This window comes from Physeter macrocephalus, chromosome 18, assembly GCF_002837175.3.
Source record: "Physeter macrocephalus isolate SW-GA chromosome 18, ASM283717v5, whole genome shotgun sequence".
NCBI lineage: Eukaryota > Metazoa > Chordata > Mammalia > Artiodactyla > Physeteridae > Physeter > Physeter macrocephalus.
Genome location: NC_041231.1, coordinates 27,852,384 through 27,867,812, shown reverse-complemented (window position 1 = coordinate 27,867,812; position 15,429 = coordinate 27,852,384). Strand labels below are relative to the sequence as shown.

At 47.7% G+C, this 15,429-nt stretch overlaps 1 protein-coding gene across 3 annotated transcripts in view; it reads right to left on the bottom strand.

Annotated features, from left to right (window-relative positions):
* The window catches only part of LRIG1 (leucine rich repeats and immunoglobulin like domains 1), a 120,103-nt gene extending 111,418 nt beyond the window's left edge, over nt 1–8,685 (bottom strand). For all 3 annotated transcript variants that reach the window (XM_028479768.2, XM_024123956.3, XM_028479769.2), the window contains exon 1: nt 8,334–8,685. In XM_028479768.2, coding sequence (XP_028335569.1) covers nt 8,334–8,563 — 230 coding nt within the window. In that variant the 5' untranslated portion in view covers nt 8,564–8,685. The remainder of the gene's footprint in view (nt 1–8,333) is intronic.
* Between the last annotated feature and the right edge of the window lie 6,744 nt (nt 8,686–15,429).

Sequence of the window (15,429 nt, the reverse complement as noted above, 5' to 3'; positions counted from 1 at the left end):
GGAGGGGAGGGGGAGGGGAGGGGAGGGGAGGGGAGGGGAGGGGGAGGGGAGGGGGGAGGAAAACTGCCAATCAGTGAGTAGCTGTCACTCTCCAGGCAGAGCCCCGTGTGTCAATGTCTTTTCATACAGCCCAAAGTGCCACTGCTGGGGGTACAAATGCTTTCAAATGAAGAGCAAGGCCACTACAAAATTTGGAACTAAAGTGAGATTATCCATTCTCCAGTTCTAAAGTGCTCAATTCTCCTTCTCCTCATTGTATCTAACAGGCTATCATCAAGTAGGTCATCCAGCGAGAAAGAATTTATCAGTGCGATGTATGCCCTGGCCAAGATAAGCGCCACGTTACTTGAATGGCAAATTATAAACTGGTGGAAGGAGCAAAGGACAGGAAGTGAGGAAGTGGAGGTGGGGGAGGGGGACACTTGCTAAATGCTGTATAAAGGAGTCTTAGAAGATGAAGTTCTGTGATTTGTTTTTAATCAGCGAAGAAAAAAACCCTCCATTATCTTGTTTCTTAGCATTTAGGCAACTCTACTGCAGGACAGACCCTCACCCATTCCATTCATTTTCTTCCTAATAATAAGACAACTTGAGAAAAAAAAATATTTGCAGATGATAAAAGATTAGAGACCTGGGCACCATAAAAGTTTAAAGAATAATCAATGCAAAGTGCTTAAAAAGAGACAGGCCATGCTTTCTTTAAACTCTCTGAACGCCACCTTTTGCCAAAATAAACTGAACAAGCAGTGATTGGAACCTGCATCCTGGTTCATAAGGAAACCAAGATGTATTAGGACTTGCAGAGATGAACGGATTGGTTGTTCACACAATGGGCTTTGCCGGTTATGCTAGATTAAATAGTAATAAAGATGCAAACAATCGTAGCCGTTCATGTGGGCAAGGCTGTGAATCATGGCCATTCACAGGGGAAGGGTTGCAGGTACAGGTGCATGAGCAAAAGCAAATGGTTTTTCAGGTGGCATCCTTGCCAGATTCCTCAGATGACCCTGTGCTCACTGCCCGTGTCCCCTACAAAGTTACTGTACAATGACAAACCAAAACAAACGAAAAATGTCAGAGCTCTCCAGCTCTCTGCACACAACCCCACAATCACCTCCCCTCACACCTCCTCCCCCTAACATTTCCAAAGAGAAGTGGGTACAGCGCAGGATTCACCCATCCCCAGCCTGCAACCTAACCCTTGATTGGAAGAGCACATCTGCATGTTTCCAAGCAATTGACTGAGCATCTCACAGGGCTCAGTTTCAATGAAACCCTGGGAAATAATGGGATAAAATTATTAGTTTAAGGGCCTCTCACTTCCTGGCCTCCTTCCCATACCCCACCTCCCAGAAGGGTAATGTTCAGTAGACAGAAGTATTTGCACAACTGGAATACATTTATAAACCACCTCAATCATTTTTGCTAATTGCATAATTCATATAATTTTTTGCAACTGTTCATAGCTTCCCCCTTGAATTTGTCTGAGCTTCCCAAGGGCACATAGAGTTTCACTCTATACATACCACCAAAAACTTCACGGCAGAAGGCTGTTTGGGTTGTGAGCCCTGCCACCCGCTTACGCCAAAAGAGATCTTCATTATCAGAAAAGTAAACTTTTCCCAGGAAGCCTCCGTCACCAGGAACTCTGACTTGGAGAGACTTGCCATGAGAGGATGCAAAACGTGAGTTACTGGGGCCTTAGCCTGAGGTGACTGATTCACACTGGACTGGGCTGAATACATGTGTCACCTAACTTAGTCTTCACAGCAGCTTAAGACAGACTATTATGATCCCCTTTTTAGAAACAAACGGAAGAGGTTCGCCACAAATCACACACACAGCTGTAGGGTGGTGGAGCCAGGAATGGACCCTAGAAATAATTTCCAATCTCTTCATCACTATTCCCTAGTGAATGGTGAGCACTGGGTGTGATCAGCAGGGATGAGGCATCCAAATAATTAACAGAGTAAGAGTGAAGGAAGGCTTTGCCCTCACCGGCTCTTTTCCCCATCAAGAACCCAACCCAAGACCCAGCGTACAATCAGGCATCAAATGCCCACCCAGAGGACAAAGAGAACACCTGAAGGCAGGACATGAAAAGCACGAAACCCAGGGAAATAGGGAAGCAGCTTTTTAAAAAAAACAGAGCGACTTTTATAAGCACACTGGGTTTATAGCTTGCGCTTCAGAAGATTATGCGTCAAGTACTTATATTGAAACCACACGTAAAGTATTAAATTATATAAACATATTAGTAGAGAAATGCATAAAGCATAAAGCCTTTGGATAAGAAAAATTCATAAGCATGCGCCCACCAAAAAAGAAACGCATAAAAAACCAAAACCAGAGGGCTCCCCTGGTGGCGCAGTGGTTGAGAGTCCGCCTGCCGATGCGGGGGACACGGGTTCGTGCCCCGGTCCGGGAAGACCCCGCATGCCGCGGAGCGGCTGGGCCCGTGAGCCATGGCCGCTGAGCCTGCGCGTCCGGAGCCTGTGCTCCGCAACGGGAGAGACCACAGCGGTGAGAGGCCCGCGTACCGCAACAAAAACCACCCCAAACCAGGGTACAAATTGGCAACTTTCAATTAGACCACAGATAAATCACAATATTCATTTTTTCTGTAATTCTGATTTAACTATTAATTTTGCTTCATGGCAACAATGGTCTATCAAGTTCTTCAGCAGAAAATTTCTCAGCCTTAGTCCTGTAATTGGCCAATTATTAGGTAAGTCTGGACTACTATTCTAAACCCTGCAGTTATACAGAAAAAATAACTCCAAGAGGGTTAACTATTGTGAAAATTTTAACCTCTGGTCTTCAAAGTCCTACTTCTTTCCGTGAGGACATAAAAACAGATCTGAGTTTCTGACGGATTCCCACACTTTAATGTGAAACAAAAGCAGAAGACAACCACATTACTGACAGACACCATGAACTGAAGCCAGGAGGTAGATGGAATGGACCCACAGGTTCAATGCCATGCTTAAGTCATTAAAAAAAACACCGCTATAACGGTTCCTAAATTCGCCACCGGCCAGGGAACATTGGAGATTTTTAGATACTTCCCCTCCTCTGCCTGGGAATTTTCCTCCCACCTCTCCTCCCTCCTGTCTCAAGACAATGCCTTCAAGCCTTTGAAACTGCATCCATTGTAAACAGCTCTGAATATTAACACAGCCCAGAGCCCTGCTCTAAAAGACCCCCTGGGTTTCAAGTTGCAGTTGCTGAGGAGGGGGAAGGTCCCCAATGAGTTAATATCACCAAACTCATTCACAAGTCGTTGAAAATCAGGCTTGCTCATGAAACTTGAAGTCTTTCAACTTATGGGGTAAGTCAGAGGAATCCCTCTGAGTTTTAAGCCAACTGACCTTGGTACCACGAACATCCTGGATTGCTTATAGCGACTTTCAATTCTACGAATCCCTTTCCCAGATTTCCCTCTCTGGTGTCACTTTTAAAATAACCAATGGCTATTTTAAACGACCTCCTTCCCCGGATAACAGACCTTCCGGGCTACAGCAGGTGCACAGAACTGGGCCGGGGGCATTGTTAAGTCACACAAAACCCTAGTAGCTCTCTCGCATTCCTGTCCACTCTGAAAGAGAAGATGCTGAAAAGCCTTTGCACCAGGGAGACACCTCTGCAGAATGGGGGAGAGGCCCTTTCATTGTGAGCTTGGTGTTTGAGGGAGAGAAAGGTCAGCCAGAGGCCATCCCAACTGCTCAGGGAAGGCTGCGTGGGGAACTCAGGCCAAGGCATTAACACGGCAGGGAGAGAAACTTGCGGCCCCTGGAGCAGGGCTGGCGGGCCCGCGCATCCGGACATCCACTGGGAACCAGCTCTCATTACTCTGCACAGAATCATCATCTTTCTGGAGATGCAGAATTACTGCCGACAATACATTCAAAAGTCCAAAGGTTGGGAAATCTGGTGACCCGGTGTAATTATGGAAAAGAAAAGCACGCTTCTTTTTAACACAGTCCCTTGGAAAGGTGGGGCAAGAACAGCCCTGACGTACCCTAAAGGCAAGAGGCACCGAGGGCCAACACAGTTCATTTGTATTGGGCCCTGGGGGTCTCCGGGCACTTCCTAACTTCACAGTCCTCAAAAATTAGATTTTATGGCCATAATTTCATATCAGAGGGACTTAAATCCTGTCCCTTAAAAAGGCAACCAATTTCATTTCCCAGACTTCCCCTTAACTCAAAAAAAGTGTCAGAAAACTCTTAACAGATAAGTGCTCCATCATACAGGGGAATTGAGGCCAGCCTTGTGACACTTGCTGCAAAGAAAAGGACTCTGAGCTCAGCCTAAAGCTGCCCAAAACTTTAAAAGCACTTGCACTTTTCAGATTTTCTCTCTGCCCATTACCCTGTGTTCGAAAGGGTCCCCATTCAGAAAAACCCTTTGCCCATCCCCACCCACCAATCGGAAGATGTTCATGGTCTGCTGAGTTCTTCTTAAGTGATACAGAGACTCAAAGAGGAAAATGGGCAGAAGGGAAGACCTCAGGGTAATCCAGACAAGAATCTACTTCTTAAACACACACACACACACACACACACACACACACACACACACACACACACACACACGTTATTCTAAACTTGGCCAAACTACCAATGAAGTGAGAGGGTACGATAAAGACATTTTCAGATAAGAAAGGTCTCAAAAATTTTACCATTCATATACCTTCCCCTCCTGGGAAGGAGCTTAGGTTCTGAAACAATTTGGTCATCTGCACTTTAAATCTAATTTGCATAAACAGGATGGAAAGTATTTTCCAAACCCTTAATTCACAACACCCCAAACACCTGGGCCTTCCAGCACAGCTGTAAAATTTGAAAGACAAAGGCCCTCTATGCTTCCCAACTACAATGGCAACCGCCACGGGGCCTGTGTTTATTTTCTAATGTAATCATAAGCACCACTTTGGTGCCCAAACCAACAGAGGTTCGATTAAGTCACCCAGGTTCGGTACTGCAAACACGAAGGAAGACAAAATACAAAGAGACCCAAATCAATACATCTGTCTTAATGTGACTCAGAATAACCACACTTGGTGACCTTTACGGGATGTCCTTGCTTCCGAATGCCATGTCACCTTCCTTCCACACTGAGAACGAGAATCATTTGTTCCTCCTCCAGGGCCTGCCTGCCTTCCTATCACAATCCCATTAGGTCGTCACTGAGCTGCCAGACCCTGTAAGCAAGCAGTACTGTGCTCAACTTCACGCCACAGACAAGAGACTTAAGGTAAATTGTGTTTAACGCGTCTTAAACAGCTTCTGAAGCCATGCTCTCCAAAACAATTTCAAAGAAAGCAAACATCTGAGTTCTAAGAAGTTCAACTTCTTCTAAGGTTCTGGGAAGTTGGAATAGGGAGTGGCACTTCTGGGAGCTATTTATGAATGTGCTGGCTGGACAAGGCCAATCGCACCTACGTAATGGGACGGCAAACTCAACTAATGGCTCAGCTACTACAACTATAAGTTACTGTGTTGAATAAGTTATCCTCAGGCCCTGGGAATGAACATATTTTCCTTTCTCCCAGCACCATTCCAGTTCTGCTATTCAAACTGCATTTACATCCACTATTAAAGAGTTTTACTTTCCTTATGCGGGGCTTAGGAGCAACTCCAAAATTAGAGGCACTGTTTACAAAAGCAAAAAAAAAAAAAAAAAAATTCCATAAAGCCACAGGTCCCCTTCTATCTCAAACCCGCAGCCTGAAATTGTTTGAACTAGCTGCAGTAAATCTAGTTCATGGGGTTATAAACTAGCTCAAAGCATTTTCTAGACACAATGGACTCCGAGGGTGTAAACTTGGTGAAACTGTAAGATATTTTATTATATTATAGACAGAGACTTTCTCCCCGAAAGTCTTACTGAATCATGGCCAGGAATTTAAAAGATATAAATATCCTGATGCAAAATTTTGAATAAGACTAATGACTTAAATGGAGAAACCTGAAGTCTAGGGAAAAATAAAAACACATTTGCTTGCTTTTTCTTTAATCAGAAAAAAAAAAACTTCACAAACATTTTTCAAAGGATATACATTCTGTACTGAATACCACATTGCCACATACTAACCAGAAGCCATACTACTCACATCTTAAAATCGAATCAGTTAACACCATCATCAGTATAATCAGGCCTAACTGAAGCTCAAGACAGCCAGTTTGGTATTTACTAATCATCAACTGTGTGAGGAAAAGAGAAAAGACTGCAATTTTAAAGGTATTTATGACTTGTGAAATGTCACTCCTTAGGCAGACAGAAAGCCCCCCAAACAACCCGTAGTTTTGCTCCAGAAATTAAAGGGCAAGGCAAAGTGGATCTTGTGGCCATAGGAAAGTGAAAACAGAAGCCACCCTGTCCTCTCCAGGAAGCCACCACTTCTGAACTTAGTGCCTTCCCCACAATGCCACTGACACCTGGCATTGGGAGTCAGTCTTCCAACAGGTGAACACCTAAGATGTTAGTCTGATTCCACCTCCATGATTTAACTTTTTTAAAAACTAAGAGCATGTAAAGGAAAACCCACAATACCCAAGACACCACAACTAAATACAATACTACCTAATGACAACGCTGGGCTCCAGCTCCCACTACCTTACACAGCCACCACCTGTGTTAACACCCACACCTTGACCACTGGTTTTCCCTAAGGGGATGCCAAAGAAACAGCAGAATACTGAAGAGAAATCCTACACATAAGTCAACGGTCCAGTTTCAGAACTCTGTAGGACTGATCACTAGTGACCCATGTGCAGCGTGGTCCAAGTTAAAGATCTGTGCCCCGCTCTCAAAGGTACAGGATCTTCACGTCAGAAAGGAATTAACTTCCCTTCTTTCCCTTCACGGCAACCAGATTCCCAGACCACATGTTCTTTGATCAAGCCACAGGTGTTGGTTAAAACCGGTGTCACCAGTTTTCTTTCTCTTTTTTGAACAGTGAATGTCCCGCCTGAGGTTACTACTGTGCCTCTTCTATGTTCTAGGAAAGATGTCCAATTATCCAACTGAGAAGCAGAACTATTCAACCTAGGCCTCTCCTGGAAGGTACTAACAGTTCTGCAGAGATGTTAATTGCTGATAACTGGACAGCATTGTGATTCATGGACTAGATTCGTCAGAAATTTTTAAAACCTATGACATTCTACCATGTTTACAGCAACCTAATGTGGTGTTGTTTTCCTGCCAAACCTCCTGTAAGAAGTGTCCCACCAAGTCCGGATAGGCCAAACTCCGGACAGCACAGAAAAGAGCCTCTTGCGAGTAAAACACACTCTGCTGAAATCAACCCAGAGTCTGGCACCCTCTTCCAAAGTAGCACTACTCCAAGACTAATTTGCACCATTTATAGAGGAGAAATGCTAGAGGATGGGCCCCACACCACTGCATCGTCAAGCCCAAAGGGTCCCCTAGGGTACAGACAGGAAGGGTCTGGAACACAGTTCCCTAAAATGCCAACCAGGTGGAAAAGGACCAACTTCCAGCAGTCACAGATCTCCAGTAACTCTCAAAGCCCCGATAACTCAGGGGGTCCTCCAGGGAAGGACTCAGAGGGTGTCCTTCTGCCCCGGGCCTGAGCCAAGTCAGGCCACCAAGGTCCCGGGGAGATGAGGAGGCGGCTACACACACTCTCACTAATAAATAATGTAAATGGAAGACCGGAGGCAAAAGTCACCTTCATTCATTACCCGCTGGAAGGCCAAGCAGCTCAGACAACAGAGAGTTGGGTTACAGAAGAGAAAAAAAGAAACACTCGGGGAGCCCCAGACAGACTTCCTCACTCTCTCCCCTCCAGATGTTCCCCACTCTCCACCCACAGACATACACCCTCACCTCCTGACTCTTTACTCACATTCTCTTACCTCCAGAATCCCACCCACTCACCAACTCCCAGATGGCCTTCCGGAGCCACGCTCACTCACCTCCACACCCGCACGACACGTTTTCTCCTCCAGAACCTCAAGACCCACACTCGCTCACCTTCATACCCCATGACCCACGCTCGATCACATCCTTCCCCCCACGAGGTACACTTTCCTCCTCCAGATCCCCAAGACCCACGCTCGCGCACATCCAGACCCTCACGAGACGCACGCTTTTCCCATCCCGACTTCTTCGCACGCACGCCCTCTCTCCTCCGGACCCCCAAGGACCACCACTACGATCCCACGCGAACAGTTTTCCAGCTCATTCAACTTCACGTACAAGCAACTCAATCCGCACCCCTTTCCCGGGGAAACACCCCTGCCACCCCGTCCCCGAGTGACAGCGTCCCGGGGCGCGGGGAGGACGGAAAGGGCGGCACTCACAGGCTCCGCGTCCAGGCGGGCAGGTCGCCGGGCAGCGCCGCCAGCCCGCGCCCGCCGCAGTCCAGCGAGTCCCCAGCGCAAGTGCAGGCGGCAGCGCAGGGCGCCCGCCGGCCGGCCGCGGCCGATGCGGGCTCCAGCCGAAGCAGCACCAGCACCAGCAGCAGCCAGTGGAGAAGAAGACAAGGCGAGCGGAGCGGGGCCCCGAGCGCTCGCCGGACCGGCCGCGCCATCTTGTCTGGAGCGCGCAGCGAACTCCCGGCACTGGGGCTGCGAGGTCCGGGGCGACCGCAGGCGCGGGCGGGCCAGCGGGGGCTCCGCTCAGCACTAGGCTGCGCGCCGGGACATGGCCGCCGGCACAAGTTCTCTCCGCGGCGGCGACTCCGGCGTTCAGCGGGTCCCCGGTGCCCGAGCCGCTCCGCAGCGCCCGGAGGGGGCCGCTAACCCCGCGCCCATCCGGGCCGACCCGCCTGTGCCCGCTGCGAACCCCACGGATGCGGGCAAAGGGTGCTTGGCCGGCGCTCCTCGTTCTCCCGCCGCGCTCCTGGCCGGGCTTCGGAGTCCCCGTGCACGCCAAGTGCCGCCGCCGCTGCGAGGAAGGCGCTCAGGCTCGCAGCCGGAGCTCTGCGCCCGTGGGCATCCTCCTCGCCGCTACGAGCGTCCAGCTGCAGACTCCGGGCTGGACGGCGCGGCCAACCCCGCACTGCTCCAAGGGCCCGGTGCGCCTCGCTGTCCCAGCGCCGAAGGCAGAGCGCGCGCACGCAGTTCCGGGCTTCGCACGGCTCCTCGGCTCTGCGCGAACCCCGCACACTTCGCAGCCGAACAATCAGCCGCTAGCAGCTCGCCTCCCCGGGGCGCAGCCCCGGCCGATCCCCGAGGCCCCGCCCCCGGCCGCTAGCCCTCGCACACCCCCTGGGTTTCTTGCCCCGCGGCCTCCAGCCGGCCCACGTTGGAGGCTTTGCAACAGCGCTCCGCCCCGCCCCCCGCCTGCTGCTCATTGGCTGACGGGGTCCACGGCGGCCAGCTTGGACGCCCATTGGAGCTCTCGCCATGATCCCGCCCCTCCCGGCTCTCGGGCCACCCCGCCCCACTCTCTTTTCCCACCCAAGGTGTGAAGGGAGGGGGACTGGGAGGAGAAAGGGAGAGACGGCCTCCGGCTATTAAAGGGGACGTGCTGACTGATGATGGAGAAGGGGGATGCGCACTGGGGAGAGGAGGAATAAAGGTATGCCCTCTGCATTTAGGGGAGGAGAGAACGTTGGTAAAGAGGGTAACGCCCCCGCTTTGGAGCGGTCTGGCCTCAAAGTTTCTTCCCTCCTTCCCAGACTGCAAACAGGGCCAGCGATTGACAGCAAGTTTACACACCCTTTTCCAGATGCCCACTAGGAGCAAAGATGCAGATTTAAAACTTCACTAGTTTCCTACTGATGGGGGCATCTTTAGTTATTTTATTACGGGTGGCCGCCTTCCTCTCTCACAACCTGGAGCTCTTCTCGGCTCCTGACTTGTTCTTGACCTCTTAAATCCAGCAATATATCCTTGATTACCAAAATGAATGTGTACTGCATGCAGAAACCGAATCTCAAAGGTGTACACAGTCCCACCCCCATCTCCGCCCTGGTGAATCGAAGGGTACTCCTGGAAACACTCCAGCCTTCGACAAAGGGGTTGCTTTGTTTGTTTAAATCAGAGCGTTTTAAAGCCAGTTTTCAAGAAGCAGTACATTGAGTACTCCTCAGAGACAGAGTAAAAAGGCAACTAATAATTGTTACAAAGCTACTAACTTTGGCTCCTACTGATCCGAACATAGTAACCAAGTGTTACGACAGTGTACTGAAACAGTAAAGCAGGTGCTGCACGGGGACACACACACACACACACACACACACACGCACACACACAATGAAAAAGTTAAAAGACTAGCACAGTAAGATATAGCTGCTCCTATCCGCGTTTGGGTTTGCTGGTGTCTCATGCCCCTTCCCGAGAGTATGCAAGTCTCTAACATAACTGAACACATTGTCAGGAAAATTAAGCAAGTCGTGTCTGTTGAAAAACATTTGTGCCAACAAATGAAATCTGACTTCTGTGTTACAAAAACGAAAGGGAGATGTTCCTCTGAAAGAAAAAAAAAAAATTTTAAGGGTTTTGTCCCATTTTTGACACATTCTAAGGGGTTGCTTTAATTGAGATGTTAAAATTTTCCTCAGTCATGAGAGCACCTCTTTTCTTTCACCAAAATTGGGTTTGGGCTTGGTAGTCAAGGAGTTGCTGGTTTCCTCTCTTTTTGTTCCCTCCTTCCCCTCTTTATCCCCCTCCCACTTCTGATTTATTATGCTGTCAACTACTGGTCCCTCATTTTTTCCTTCCTTCCTCCCTTCCCCCGCCCTCCACATGATCTCAGTAGTAATGCCCAATGCAATGCTCAAATACGTGTGTAAATCAATCCAAATGTGATTCCCAAGAAACATTATCAGAAAAAGGTTGCGCCTGACCCATTCTACCTAGGGCTTTAACCAGCTTTTATGTTTCATTTGTGATCCACATTAAACATATACCTTCCACCTGGACAAGAAGCAGTATATCTCTGTTATAATGCCTTTCGGTAAAATAATAGTAATAAGAGGAGGGATGGGATTTAAATGACCCCAAATTGGTGTAGTCCTCTATGTCAAGGTTTCTTACATTTTTTCAAGACCGAAGAACACAAAACAGTAATTTAATGCAGAATACCCACGAACATTTCTTGAAACTGTCAGACCTGCCTTGCCCCACCTCAGATGAAACAGCATTTGCAGCAGAAATAAAATGAACTCAGTGAACCCCTTGAGATGTTGACCTAAAATTATCTTTCAGCTTTTGTTCCATCATTGATATTGTAAAATGGATATTTATTGTCAAATGTTTTCCCAAACGCTTGTGGGTGCACCTGTGAGACGCTTCCTTGGAGGATAGGAGGATAGGAGTTGAGAATCAGCAAGGTAAAGATGTGCTCACAAATCTAAATCAGCCCCCGTGGTCTGGTTACCACGCAGCCAGAGAGGAGGATACCAAAACCCAGGAACACTTGCAGGGACTGGGCGCCTGAGCCTTGGCAGTTCCCCTTGTCTACAGCAGAGCATGAAGTCATGTCTGCTCCCCATACCATGTATGGAAGTTTGCCCATACACTAGCAACCTGCTTGTGATTGAAAGGAGAGTGTGGGCTTGGAGAGCTCAGGGGAGAATTCACCTGTGGCCACAACCTAAAATCACAAAGACCTGAATGACAACAAGGGCAAGTTTCTAAGGGAGTCTCTGTCCCCGCTTATAAAAGAGCAAGTACTGGTCCATTCAGCACCAAGTGACGGTTGATTTGGGCATTCTGGGTCCTCATTTTCCTCCACTGTCATTTTCCCAATTTTAAAGGGTTACTTATTCGTTAAAGGGGTCATCCAGGGATATTTCGGTTTTCCCATTCATTTTAATCTACCAGACACCAAACTCCAGGGGCCAGCATGGACTCAAATCCCCCTCAAAAATCACTGCAGGGCTCCCTCTTAAAAACAGAAGCTCTAGCAGTTAATCATCCTAAACCCACTGAAAGAGACAAACCCCAAATCTAAATAGCCTGAAATGACCAAGCAGGAGACAAGCAAATGACAGAATCACAAGAAGGCAGATTGATCACATGAACTTTTGTTTTAAACACAAATTCCAGGGGACCGAATCATGGTGGTTTATGACAGTTCTAGGTGGTGATATTTGGTGGTTTTAAAGAATGCTGAGATTCAGACACGCTTTCTGTGAGAAGAGGGTTTACACCAGTACATTAAAAGAGCACCAGGGCCGTATTCAGAAGACCTGGATTCTAGCCAAGCCTTGTTACCCTTGAAACCTTTGCCCAATTACTTCCTTTCTTTAAGCCTCAGTTTTCTCAAATGGAAAACAAGGAGAATGGTACTTCTGACCTGAGTGCTAAGACAGTTAAGGAAGGATCCATTTTGATATAGGACCTGGGGGGCTTTATCAACTCTTTGGGGCTACATACATCGAAGGCTTATTTTTAAGGTATTATTGAATTTTAACTCTGAAAAAAATTGAGGGTCCAGGTACATACCATAGATGGGAAATCTTAGTAGGTGATTTCAGCATAGAGGGTTTTTTCCCCCAGGCATGCCACAAAGGGTTAATAATTACCTATAAAACCTCTGAAGACTTGCAGGGTGATGACAGCCCTGCTTTTTTTTTTTTTTTTTTTTTTTTTTTTTTTTTGTGGTACGCGGGCCTCTCACTGTTGTGGCCTCTCCCGTTGCGGAGCACAGGCTCCCGGCCATGGCTCACGGGCCCGGCCGCTCCGCGGCACGTGGGATCCTCCCAGACCGGGGCGCGAACCCTGTTCCCCTGCACCGGCAGGCGGACGCGCAACCACTGCGCCACCAGGGAAGCCCCGACAGCCCTGCTTTGAGCCAGTTTTGTATCTCTCTTCCAAGGACAATAAAGCTGTGTACTCATGAACTCCTTCCTCCTAATACTTCTATCAACGACAAGGATGGGTAGACAAGGTAACAGACGAAGCTTACGAGTCCAGAGATGGAATATAAGAAGAGACAATTTGGAGATTTCTCTCTTCCCCATCCCAACATTTTCCCTTTGGTGGAGGTGGGGAGACGTATGCTTTATTGTGCAATCTCTGGCTACTGGAATATTGGTTACTGCCCAAACGGTGCCAGGCTGCAGTCACTGCATTTCCACAGCAAGAATGGCCGATGCCTGAAGCTCATCTGGGCCCCTACCAGTGTCCCCTTCCATTCCTGCAGAGCAGCATCAACCAGGGGCCCCAAACCACTAGAGTCTACCTTCTAACACAAACTAGACCCTGCATGCTTGTCCTTGCAATTTTAACTGGTTCACTGAAAGAATAAAGAAAAACTTTACGAAAGCTAGGAGCATTTCAGAATTCTGAGATTCTGGAGTGATGATCAGTGTAAGAGGCAGCCTCTTTGCTCCAATGATGAAGAGACAGGTAATGACATCATCACCAGAGGCCGTACCTCTCACTACCAATCTGCTGCCTTTCCAATTATCACTTGGAGCCACACGTGAAAGAGGAGGCGGGGCGGGAAATCAAAGTTTATGCTTTACTACCAGCAACTCAGAAGCAACACCTCAATGTATATAAAGAACAGCACATTTATCGTAACTGATAATAATAATTTCATGAAGTCATATACGTTGTATTTTTCAAAGCAAGGTCACATCATAACAACAGCTGTCATCTACAGAGCACTTATTCTGTATCTGTCATTTGGCAGAGTGCTTTAGGTACTTTCTTCATTGACGTAGAAGCTGAGAAAAATGCTCGAGGCCACACAAGCTAATAAGTAACGAGGCCAAGATTTCAAGCCGGCTCTGAGGACACCAAACATCCGTTATGACATTTGAGCCTCATAAACTTTGAATATGACAGTTATTTTTTTTTAAATAAATTTATTTATTTATTTTTATTTTTGGCCGCGTTGGGTCTTTGTTGCTGCGGGCGGGCTTTTCTCTAGTTGCGGCGAGTTGGGGCTACTCTTCGTTGCGGTGCGCGGGCTTCTCCTTGCGGTGGCTTCTCCTGCCGCGGAGCACGGGCTCTAGGCGCGGGCTTCAGTAGTTGTGGCACTCGGGCTCAGAAGTTGTGGCTTGTGGGCTCTAGAGCGCAGGCTCAGTAGTTGTGGCGCACGGGCTTAGTTGCTCCGCGGCATGTGGGATCTTCCCCGACCAGGGCTCGAACCCGTGTCCCCTGCATTGGCAGGCGGATTCTTAAACACTGCGCCACCAAGGAAGCCCTGACTATGACAGTTATTACTGTTCCCACTTTACAGATGAGAAAGCCGAGGTTAAATGACGTGTCAAGGTCTCACAGGGTCAAGAATAAATGGAACCTCAAATCAAGGTTCCGTTTCAGCCATCATCACGCACGTTTTACATTCAGTAAATGTCTTAGGAGATGGGTCATGATGCTTGTTTCTCCAGGATCTTGTGAGAATGGACATAATTTCTTTCCTTTTCCACACTGGTGAATTGCTTTTCTGAACTTCCTCTCTGATTAATAAGCAAAAAATTTTAAAGATAAATATACTGGCCTTTTCCTCCACCATACATGGCAGGACTTGGATAATAATAAAAGTTAATCATTACCGAGCACTTACTATGCGTGCGGCATTATTTCACTCTATGGCTTAATTTCACTCAAGTCACATATGAATTCTAGGAGGCAGGCATCAGAAAGATCATTCTATAGATGAAGATCCCAAGACTCTAGTCAATCAACTAACCCAAGCCACATCCTCGTTAGTGGTTCAGGAGCTCAAAGCCTCTGCTAATTAACAGCTAACTCAGCAGAATCACAGTTAACCCACCACTCTCTCAGCACTCTCTATTGGAATTATTTTTTGTGTTTATCACTCCTTCTAGACTGGCAGCTCATTAAGTTCAGAGCCTAAGTCTTAGCCCAGTTTCAGGCACATGGTAGGCCTAGAGGCAACATTTTCTGCCTGACCGTTACCTGCTCTGTAAAGAAGGAAACGTATCATGCACCCCCTTGTCCCCCATCGTGTATAATCTTTCTCTTCAAATCCGTGCATCTGTGCACCTAAAGCTTGTCAGAAACTCCAATCTCAGCTCCCATCCCAGACCCACTGGATCAGGATCTGCTTTTAAACAAAGCCCCCAGGTGATTCGTTTGCACATTTAAGGATTAAGAAGCACCAGGTCACCTTATACATCCCATATACACACCTCCTGTGACTGTCCTTCCCGTTGCTGCCACAAGGATGGACCATACTCTTCACATTTTATGCATTTTTATGTGCTTGTGCCTACATTTTCCATATTTTCACAAGCCCTTAGTAAAATAATTTCCAAAATATAGGCAGGCATGTGGTTGGTATTATTGCCCCTCAGCTGAAGACCGTTCAAAACATCTGCTGCCCATGAGATTTTTGGTCAAATCCTCTTGTGCCCTTCAATTCTCTTTTTCTTTGAGATGCATTCAGGCTAATAAGAAGCATTCGGAGAATTTTATGGCCTGTTATATTGGTTTCCAAAAGGACAGTTGGGTTTTTGACACATTTCAA